Below are 11,556 nucleotides of genomic sequence, written 5' to 3' on the forward strand. Positions count from 1 at the left end.
TTGTATAAGGGCGGCTCATTAAAGTAAAATGAAAACCAGCCCATTTTCTTTTGAAAGAAAAGTACTAAAGATTTTTATTACTCATTAGTGTAAAGAATGGGACATTTGTGCTGGTAACAGAATCGTGTTTTGATGCTTGATTATTGTACATTAGCTAAAAATAAGAAGATCTGTCTAAACAGCAACTTTCTACGTTCAATATTAAGCTAGATATGGTCCTTTGAAAAGTCCGGTTTTTGACGTCATCCACCGCGGTAGTGCATAACATGGTATGTACTTTCGCGGTGGATGACGTCATAAATCGAGTTTTTCAAGGTGCGATATATCGGTTAAAATTGATTGCAAAAAGTTGCAGTTAGGACAGATCTTATCATTTTTAGTTGATCTGCAAGATTAAAGCATGAAAACTTGATTCTGTGACCCTCGCAACTGACCCATTGGGTTTGCATAGAAACAAGAAACATGGTACACTTTCTTAGCTGTGCGTGTTAGTCTCTCACGGCAAGAACATTACAATTCTGCAGCTTCGAATAGTGCAGCATAGTGAATGCAATGCAGAAGTAATGGGACTTTTCTGTATTTTCTTGTCAGAATACTGAACGACACATCGAAACAGTAAAGTTTAATGATGGCATGGCACTAAACTGCGTCTTTTTCCTCACAACCAGTGTGAAAATACACAAGGGTATGTAATGACCAATGAACGCCTTGCAACATTCATCATGAAGATTACTTTTGGATTAAGAATATTTTACATTAAATTGTAGCATTTAAGTTTTCTCACGTACACCCATTCTGATAAATATTCTTTCAGATTTTTATCTAGAGTTATTTAGAATATCAAATGCAGCAGGGAAAAAGTCAAGTCGTGAAATGAATCGGGACCTGCGAAAACCGCTAATGTCCATTTTTCCACTCTTCAGTTTTTTTAAGTTGATTATACTTTTCGTAGTTGAATGCAACCACGAAAAAGGCGTTGATACTCGTCTCCGGGTCACCTTAATCCCAAAACGAGTTCTTTCTTCACTTATATGGTTGTATCAACTCTTTAAAAGTATTATCAACTGAAAAAAACTGAAGACTGGAAAAATGGACATTAGCGGTTTTCGTACGTCCCGACTCAAATGTTTATCAGCCGTTTTGGAGGGAGCCTCCTCACTTAAATCTGATCGCAGTCCATTTTTATTTAGGTAAATCTGAAAAAAAAGTCAAAACATGAATTCTAGAGGAAAAAAATTGAAAGACTCATCTTTGAAACTGCTAAACTTGGAAATTGAGACAAATCCTTTAGAAGCAGAAAAATAATTGAGTTGAGAGGATATGTTTCCCCATATGAAAGGATTTTTCAGGGCATATTCATCAGCAACGGAAATGAAACCAACAGGTAAACCAGCGATACTTCTTAAGTGAAAATATTAAAACTTTAAGACTTATCAGTTTGGTGCTTTATTTCCTAGTTGGGCAGTTTTTGGTACAAGACATTTAACTATTCGCACATGGAAAAAAGGTTAAAAACAACACTCGAGAAGAGTTGTCTGTGTGTTTATTATGCCCAATAAAAAACTAGAATAAATTATTCTGTTCCTCCTTTAATTTTCATTGGAGGTATTTGCAGGAGGAAAAAATAAGAGAGAAAAGGTATTATTGCTGGAAAGTGGGTGGTATGGATTTTATTTCACTTCTTACAGGGTTTCACACACATGAAAAACTGATTACTAGGAAAAAAAATAATGATTAAAGGCACTGGAAGAACTTTTACACATTTTGGTGAAAGAAAGATGCCAATCATTACAAAAAATTGCTTTGAAGTCATATTTTCATTTTCCATGTTGTTATCATACACTTCTTACTGATATTATAATATTCCCTCAATAGTATTTGAGAAAGAAGTATCCCTATCACCGTCTTGTTTTGAGAATGTCAACGGTGAAACTCCCAAACCGCATATCTCCTTTGCAGTGTTTCAAAATCTTTGCTTCTACTTTATTTTTTGAAAGGAGAACGAATCAAAATCATTTCTTGAAGTTTTCAGAGATATATCTTAGGACAAAGAGGAAAAATCATGGAATTTATAAGAATTGACGTTAAGTAGTTCTCTGTTTAAAAAAATAAAGTAAGACAAAAAGTCTATAATGTTGCAAACAGAGGTATGTAGTTTGGGAGTTTCAGCATTGATATTCAGGCTAAGATTGTAAGAATTCTGAGAAGAAAATAAACATGAAAAAACAACTTTCTTTAAGTAAATTACTCTCCTGTTTTGGCAGACTTCTTGATTTCAGTGTCTCTGGTCAAGATAATTTGAGCTTTATATTTTTCGGAAAATAATATTGACACATTTCTGAAGATTTGTTACCCTATGAAAATTGCTTCTGAAAGTTGTTGCTGAAAATTAAACGATAACACTCACTGAAAACTCAGACCGTCTGCATTATAATAAACACATTACAGCTTAACTCTGAGAACTGAATCCCCAACTGCAATAGTCAACATTTCCTGTTATATTCAATTTTTTAACAGAAAACTAACCAATGTCATTTCATTAAAATCTTTAATATCTATTTTTTCTCTCATTTTTTTGTTTGTTAACAGAAAGAATGTTCTACTGTAGACTGTGCGCAACTAAGTTAGTTTACTTTTCATAAAAATAAAAATAAAGAATTGAGGAAGATATTTTAAAATGAAATGGTTAGGATACGTAACTTTGAAGTTCACACATGTATGCAGCTATAAGCTGAATCAAAATGAAAACTGCTGAGAAAAACTTGACCTCACTTAGCCCTGTCAGATTAAAAAATCCTCATAACTGACGTGTCAGAGACACTGTGACACACAGAATAGTCATCATACGACGATTCTATTTTTATGGGAGAAATCAGGACCAGAGAGCAATAAATGATGATTGATGTCCCTGCATTACTTGAACTAATAGAGCAAAGAAAATTCACTCAATTAGACACCAATGCTCTTAAAAAAAAGTTTTGACAATGAAATAACAAGAAGACCCACTAATAGTTTCAAAAATTCACCTAGATATTTGAAAAACAGAACACCAAATTTAATCTGAGGGAATAAAAACACATCAACTCGGAAACTTAAAAATGCCCAAATTACATTAAAGATGCCCAATTTTCATAAAAACCATAAAAGATGGCGCATCTACGTCAGGTTAACATTTTGGAATGACCCAAAGTAATTGCCCTTAGGCACCAAAAAGCTTCTTCTTGGACCAACTTCTTCACCTACTGCACGATTTTTTGTCTCTTGCAAAAATTCATTTTTCCAAGTTGGTGTGTTTTCTTTCATCCTCACTGATTCAATTGTCTTAATTTGGGAAAAGAACTTTTACCACATTGACTGATATTGCGGTGACTGATAAAGTTGCTAGAGGTTGGTTATTTAAGCATAAATTGTTAAAAATGGACGAAAATACAACAGGAGCATTAATGCAGATTTTAAATTCTAAATACTTATAAAGTAGAGAAAAATAATCAAAACACAACAAAACAAAAATTATGAAAAAAAGAAACACTGAGATGAGCATTTTGCTAAGAATTCAGCTTCGCTGATGAGGATCTGGCTTCGAGGTTGCTTAAAAAGTTTAACCTATGTCTCCTTACTTCTGACATATCAGCGCTTGTACTAGCGAGAGGCTCATCTGGAAACAAACAAAAAAGAAATTACAACAAAGTTTCCTAACAATCCACTCTGACAATATGACACAGAACTTCGAGAGATTTTAAAACATTTTTTTTTCTTTCTGACCTCTTTAATTCCCAGTGATCCAAAAGTCCCTGGACCTCAGTTTAAAAATTATGGATGTATTCTCTGGTCACAGATGTAAGGAAAAGTGGTGAAACGTAGCTTTCATTGATCGAAAAATATAAATTTGAATCTCTAAGTGCAACCGTTCAAAAGATGACAGGGGAGTGATCTGGTTGATAGAAATATTTTAAAGTTTTGAAGAAAAAAAAAAACAAAATTTTAAATTTGTAAATAAGGTAAAGACGGGTGTGAAGTATGGCCGATGTAACAGCAGACCCGGTAGGTTTTAGAGGCAACAGAGCTGGACTTCTGGCGTAAATCCACTGGTATTTCCAGAAAGGATCGCGTCAGGAATGAGACAGTACAGGAGATCATCGATGCAAAACAGACCATCGTGCATGATATTATGACGAAACAACTTATTTGGTATGGTCATGTTCAGAGAATAGCAGAAGACAGGTTGCCGTAGAAGATCCTTGATTGGGTTCCTCCTGGGAGAAGGCGCAGAGGGCGCCCAACGACAGTTTGGAGAGGGGATTGAAGCAGAAATGCTAAGGTGCTCGATGCCCAAAGGGTTGTGTTTCGACAGAGAGCAGTGGAGGTTAGGTGTCGTAGAGCGTGAGGGCATGCTTTAGAGCGACCTATATGTATGTAAAAAAGGTAAAGAGAATTTTCTTGTCCTGCGCAATTCTAATTTTTTTTAGAATTCTCAGAAAAAAACTTCCTACTCTAGGACTGTTTATGAAATACATAGTGTGTACGTTAGCGTAGAGAAATTTTAAGTGCATGTTTGGGAAGGGGTATCTGAGCATGTAATGGTTTGTAACAAGGGGATGAAAGGTGTCATGATCAGGAACAAGTTTGAGTTTTTTACGGCTGTCAATTCTTAAAAGCTGATCTAAGCCACAAAGGATGCACAACATTTGTAAGAAAGAGTCTAGGTACAGACAGTAACAAGTGATTAAATTACTTAATTTTTACAGTCATTACTTATAGATGGGGTTTTTGGTGCATCTAAAAAAGAAGGATGTTGAGCCTGCATTGCGAGAGAATCAGAGAATTAGAAAAATAATTTCACACATTAAATGGACTCCCCTTTCAACAACTCAGAACTACACAAATATTACCAGAGAGAGTTACGGACACTTAAGGTTTTGTATTGACATAACCGTAACTGATGTACTTAAGCTGATAGGTAGGAGCAGACCTCCTTTAAGCTACTTTAACTTAATGATGAAAACATCTTGAAGAAAAAGGCCCCATAATCTCGTCGTGCTAAAAGTAAGATTAGAGCAGGGGTAAAGGACTCCAACCCAGTACCAACCAACCAAGATGATAAGGGGAACTTGTTTAGTAGAAGTAGTATTTGTGGTGGTCTATGCTGACCCGCATGGGGCCCTTCACAAGTCTGCACATTAGCAATTGTGTCATTGTGCACGATGAAATTTGCCTGCACTCTATTTAGTGTACTCAATACTATGAGACATATTGCATTTTTCTGCAAGGCCCAGCGGCCATGTGATAAGTAACAATAAGTAGTATTGATGACTATGGCAAATGCTACTTGGCGCGAAATTTTGGAGGCCATCTAAGGTCCCACAGGGTTAGACTCTTTTGTTTTAATCTCCCTCTGATACCCAACAATAGCACTGGGACACTCTACAAGTGATTAAACTTTTAAAGGTCCTTCTAAATTCGTCACTTTCCAGGACCGAGCCTGCTACATATGTGCTTGCAGTAACTACACCACCGAGGCTGAAAATTATTTACTCACCAGTGCATTCAACACTCATTCTGAGTGCTCTCTGTAAATCTGGATCAACAATATCTTCTTCTAAATTTTGTTGACTTGGTGACACTTCAAACTGACTTAGGCTCAATTTGATGGCAGTTTCTAAATCTTCATCACTTACATTCCTGTCAAAAGATAGATTAAAAACAATTAGATCAAAAACGTAACGCAATATCTGGGTTATTTTTTGGGTGTGTTTGTGTGTGTCGCGCTAGGTGGTTTTAAAATTTTCAAGGAAACACCCAGATCCATAGAAACATTTTGCCTGAAAACAAAACGGCACGGAAAAAATGGAAGAAATTTGGAAGGTACGTGGATACAAATTTTAAAGGGAACACTAAAAAACATGAACTAAACATTTTTTCTAAGTCTATGAGGAGACATGACAGATTTATTTTGTTCATAACCTTGATTTCATGGACTGATATATGATTTGAGCACAATTTGCGATTGGGAACTAAAATTTCTGGCTAAACAACAAAAGCACCTATCTTTGTAGGGAAACTATAGCACATGTTACTTCTGAAAAGAGTCAGAATTTGCAGTTCCCAATTGCAAAATGCAGTCTAATATTTCTCCTTTAGCATGATCATTTTAGCTTTAAAACCTTAAAGTCTCTTTCCTTTGATTAGTCAAATGCAATGTTTGATGCAACGTATCAATCCTACAGCAGAGAGGCAGAATATTCCTGAAAAAATTGAATTTGAAAATATCGTGGAATCTCTCCTATCGAAATCAAATACCTAGAGAAAAAGACAACGATTGATACCTTGAAAGACGTGATGAACTTGAGCCTCTACAATCCTTGGAATTTGAAGTACTTGCAACTTCTTCTCCAAGACTTAATCTCAAGGCTTTTTTCAGGTCTAAATCTTCCTCATCTTCGATATCACTGATTTGAATGACAGGAACAGGTTTGCGAGTTGTTCTACTGACAGGATTGGCTCGAAGAATTTTATCAGCATCACTTTCAGGCAAATTTCCAAAAACAACAAATATTGAGTAACCTAAATTGGAGGAAAAAAATATATTAAGCACTTCAAAAATACTTAAGAAATAAAAATGCGCTACAAAAAGTGGCCCTTTATTTTATGTTGTAGATTTTGAATAGTACAACAACGACGCCTGACATAATGTTTGAGTGAACACATAAACTGTAAAAACAGAAATAAAAAAGAAGGAGAAAAAGAGAACAATGTATCTCATTTTCCTCTTATCATTCCAAATCACCTTAATTCTGTAACTGGAGGTATCTTTTAATCGAATTGATTAGGTGGTAAATTCTACTTATCATCAGCAGCAGGGGTATCTAATAAAGTGAGATATCAAAATTAAATATTTCAGAATCACCTAGCTGGGTCAACTCTTCTGGAGATAAATTCAAAGTGAACAAGTATAACACGTTTGACATGAATAAGAGTACACAAATTCTAGCCCCCTTAGAATGTAAAAAGTCATGTGAACAAACATCTGGTTTTGAAATATGTTTCTTTGAACAAACTCTACCCAGTTCTACAAAATATACATGAGAAAATTTCTAAAACATCTATTCAAATCGAAGAAATCAAAGTCCCTCTTCAAACCTTGCAACTCTTACAAGATTTGAATAATGAAAGTCTAGGTCATTATTATGATACCTATTAATTGATAATGGTTGAGGTATTTACCTTCCTGTTGTAACTGAGCCAGAAACATTGCTAGGTATGTATTAGATATTAGCTCTGGTCCAGACAAAAGGGAGTTCAAATTAAACCATTGTGAACCGATCTTACGAACAGTGAACCAGTGGTCTTTATAGTTACATATATATGCATTCATGGAGCTGAAACAAATAAAAATACTGCATATAATACCACCAAAAAAAAAAAAAAAAAACCTTCTTAATGGAGTACATCAGGTTGGAATTTGAGAATCCTGCAAAATCTGAGTACAGTATGAGGAGAAGCAAAACGCTAAAAAAAGTTAATTCCAGAGTTTTTGCTAGAATAGATCAAAATTACTTAAAATTATTCTAAATATTTCAAAAAATTTGAGCCGATTTCAATTACCAGAATCCATCGATATTAGTAGTACTTCTTGACAACAAGTCGGAGGCTACATGTCAGTGTGAATCATATTTGGCAGCATGCGATCACGCTGCCAAATTTATTCGAGGAAAAGAAAATTATGCTACCAACATTCAATTGAGGAGATACTTCCGCGAAAAAAATTATTGGTCGCAAAAGCACTTTTGCGAAGACAGCATCAATTAGATGTGCTTTCAACAAGTCGTAAGAAGATTGAAGCACATTAGGGAGGTACAAAAGCCCGATTTTTTTAATATTTTTTGCCATGCCTGTACAATAAGAAAAGACGTAGCCCTTACCGCATTGTGTACTGTGTGTATATTTAGATGTCTTGTCCTGCTGACAAGTGAGTTTCAATTATCAGCCTGTTAATGGTGGCTGTGCAGGTAAAAAATCTTTTGAATTTTAGATTGTTAAGGAAATAGTTAAAGCAAGGAAAGAGAATACTCACTCCGGGTTATGCTTTGCTTGCATTGCTCGCGGCTCTGTGCTATTATAAGGTACAAGTTCCAGGCCCCATACACCAAGAGCACTATTGATAACTTGAACTGAGAAGTATCCACTGTCATCCATGTTTCCTGACGGTTGCTGGAACAACAAAGTCACCGGTATTTAAAAAAAAGAAGGAAAGCTTTGGTAACGAGTAGTTTTTCATGTCGTTTTCGAGGATGGATAGGTCATAAAACTGACCGATTTGCCTCCTTAAAAATTCGAATATCTTGCTTAATTTGTGAGACAGAGTAGTAAAATTATGAGCATACATTTTTGGGAAGCAATAAATGAGAAAACTTTTTCTGTAAAAAAGCCCTTGAAGCCTGAGGATCTACTTGCACCATTGCCTGTGAGAATGGAGAGGCCGTAACTAGTCAGTTTTGTGACGTCAAGCTAGTAGATATTTACCGAAAACAACAAGCATCTCCGGGTCATAGGTGCATCAATGAGTGAGGCAGTTACTGCGTGGACCAATCAGAGTGGCCCTCGATCGGCCGAAGTTGCGCGAGCGGCCTGTTTGAATCTGAGTGGAGTAACAATTTTGATATTACGCTTTCATTTCCTCGATTTTTAGACAATGTCACAAATGGGTTAATTAGTTTTCTAAAGTGACATTTTATCCTCTTTCGAAAAGGTTCTTATGAAATTTTGCGTCAGAGCAACTCTGAAAAAGATATCGGCGAGTAATCATCGTGCAGCAAGCGTTCTCCCATAAGAACGCGTGTTAAACCGCGGCCGAGTTTCATCTACTAGTGTGACATCACAGAATCGTAGTTACGGCCTCTCCATTCTCGTAGGCAAGGCTTGCACCTGGTTCCTCATATTCATTGATTGATTCCTTATCCGAGCCTCTTACCATTTACCACCCATACTGAAACCGATTTTGAGAGACTCCAAGAGAGAAATGTAATCAATAAAGGCACACAAGAAACAAATATTTGTAGATATGCGTGCTGGATCACCTAAAGAAAACGTAACTTCCCTAGCCAGAATACCCGCAACATTATGGTGATTTCTCTACTGACAAAAAGTATTGCAGCCTACTAAGAACATCTCATGCAACATCACAAGATTTCTCAAATGCTAAGCGTGGCTTGCATTCAACACAACGTACAATATAGGGTTACATCGGAACACTACAGTCAACGATTCTTCGCTCTGACCAATGCTCACAGCGACAGAAAGACGAGAGCATAATTACCTCTAAAAAGCGTTGATAATCAGCACTGTCAACACCATTTTCTGCCATCCTAATTCGTTCCTCGTCATCCATTTGCTGACCAAGAGTCGCCAGTTCGACCGGAGTGAAGTAAGGCCCTTGCAGTAAGGCATTCAAGCAATGCTGGGCGCAAAGGTAACCTTCTTGCTGAAAAAGCAAAACACATCAAGAATCATAAGTGAGATTATAGTGTGGAACTATAAAAACCGTTTCAAAATTAGTACAATTCCGTTAGGTTAGAATGAAATGATTGTTGTTCTGATAAGAGAGTTCTACTTTCACGTAAACATGCGCGCAAAAACGAAATAAAAACTGCCTAAAAATAAGACGCGATTCTAATACAGAGGAATGACCATAAACTTACTTTTTCGTGAAATATAGACTCCATGGAGAAAGACTGGGCGCACGGCAGGACAAGAAACGAAAAGTTTTCGATGACAAATTTCTATTTTCTAAATTCGCACATCAAGAAAAGAAAATAGGAAAATGCAAATGCACTGAAATCGAAGAAACCATGGTGGTGCAACAACAACATTTAATAGTGATGACGTCACGACTTCCGTGCACACAAACGACGCAATTTCCCACTTTCCCGCCAAAAAACGCTAAATTCAAATAACCGCACTATAATATAGCTATTTTCGCTGTTCAGAACCATAGAGAAAAAAAAGGAGGTGTTTGCATTTCGGGCATCTTGGAATTTTTTGATGACTTGATGACGTAGGTGGGTACAGCGTGAAGGGGACGTTGCTGTACCCAGCTGTACCCACCTACGTCATCAAGTCATCAAAAACTTCCAAGATGCCCGAAATGCAAACACCTCCTTTTTTTTCTCTATGGTTCAGAACAACAGGATAAGCACATCGTAAATAAATCTCTTTCGTGTAAATATGTCCAAATATTTTTCTTCGACAATTAAGAGGTATCAGCTCTTGATTTTGAGAACTTGTATTATTTCTCTGCCTAAAATAAGAACGGTGTGAGCAGAGGCGGACTGGCCATGAGGGCGGGGAGGCGATCGCCCCCTAACAATTTGCCGCGGAGGTCCCGAAGGGGCCCCCGCGGCGAATTATTTCGAGTCATCGTTTTTTTCCCGTAATGTTGTAATATTCTTATCCTTTTCAATCACTGAAAGGCCCCGAATTCCTTGAAAATTTGTCTTCAAGAGACATGGAAGGTCGCCAAAAGCATTTGTGATGAAGGGACCCCCGATGAATCCTGAGAATGGGTTATTTTGAAGTTCAAGTACTGTAAAATCCAACTCCAAGAATGCCTACGTGTTTAAAAATTGTGAAATTTTCAAAATTTACTGGGGGAGGGCCCCGAGACCTTCATCGAGGGGCCTCCGAACGACAGGAGGGGCCCTTACATTTAGGTCTCCTCCTAACTTTTCGACAACCAGTCCGCCCCTGTGTGCCGCTACTGCAGTTTTGATCGTTAAGGCCGTAGTTTAAGGGCGCTAAAGCCAGGATTGTATTTCGCAAACAGATAATTTTTGCAGAATAATTAAGAGTCAAGAGGCAGGAGTAATTTAACTTAATAATAAACGGAACTCAAATCTACAGTATAATGCAAAACAATTTGGAAAATCTCGTCATGTAAATACACAAGATTCGAAAACGCCTTCAATTAAAGCGTGATACCTCACGCGTTCCGGGGAGTTCAAATAGTTGTATCCCTGCGCCTTAGCAAGGCGATGGAAGTTGAATATTGAAGTAGCGTCCCCGTTTGATTTTTATGCTTTCCTGTGCCGCTACTGCAGTTTCGACCGTTAAGGCCAGAGTTTAAGAGCGCTAAAGCCAGGATTTTATTTCGCAAAATAATGATTTTTGCAAAATAATTAAAAATTAAGAAGCAGGAATAATTTAACTAATTAAGAAAAGGGACTAAAATCGACAATATAATGTAAACGAATTTGGAAAATCTCGTCATGAAATTACAGAAGATTCGAAAACGCCTTCAATTGAGGCGTGATACCTCACGCGTTCCGGAGAGTTCAAATAGTTGTATCCCTGCGCCTTAGTAAGGCGATGGAAGCTTTATTGAAGTAGCGTCCGCGCGTTGTTTATCGGTTTTCCTGTGCCGCTACCGTAGTTTCGACCGTTAAGGCCGTAGTATAAGAGTGCCAAAGCCAGGGTTGTATTTCGCAAGTGGATAGTTTTTGCAGAATAATTAAAAATTAAAGAGCAGGAGTAATTAAACTAAATAATAAAAGGAACTCAAAT

General features: G+C 36.9%; 1 protein-coding gene across 1 annotated transcript; it reads right to left on the bottom strand.

The window, feature by feature from the left end:
* Positions 1–1,639: 1,639 nt before the first annotated feature.
* Positions 1,640–9,862, bottom strand: LOC109041517 (ataxin-3). Its single transcript, XM_019057888.2, has 7 exons — positions 9,696–9,862; positions 9,314–9,478; positions 8,072–8,208; positions 7,222–7,376; positions 6,324–6,561; positions 5,537–5,679; positions 1,640–3,655 (listed from the first exon to the last, which is right to left on the bottom strand). Exons 1-7 carry the CDS (start codon positions 9,717–9,719, stop codon positions 3,546–3,548), a joined length of 972 nt encoding a protein of 323 aa, XP_018913433.1. The 5' UTR covers positions 9,720–9,862; the 3' UTR covers positions 1,640–3,545.
* Positions 9,863–11,556: the final 1,694 nt, after the last annotated feature.

The sequence above is a fragment of the Bemisia tabaci genome, chromosome 6 (genome assembly GCF_918797505.1).
Source record: "Bemisia tabaci chromosome 6, PGI_BMITA_v3".
Taxonomy (NCBI): Eukaryota; Metazoa; Arthropoda; class Insecta; order Hemiptera; family Aleyrodidae; genus Bemisia; species Bemisia tabaci.

Coding starts and splice junctions, on each gene's coding strand:
- LOC109041517 (XM_019057888.2), bottom strand. CDS start 9,719: ATGGAGTCTATATTTCACGAAAAA. Junction 6,562..7,221: donor GGCTCAGTTACAACAGGAAG/GTAAATACCTCA, acceptor CCTCCAATTTAG/GTTACTCAATATTTGTTGTT. Junction 5,680..6,323: donor AGTTCATCACGTCTTTCAAG/GTATCAATCGTT, acceptor ATCTTTTGACAG/GAATGTAAGTGATGAAGATT.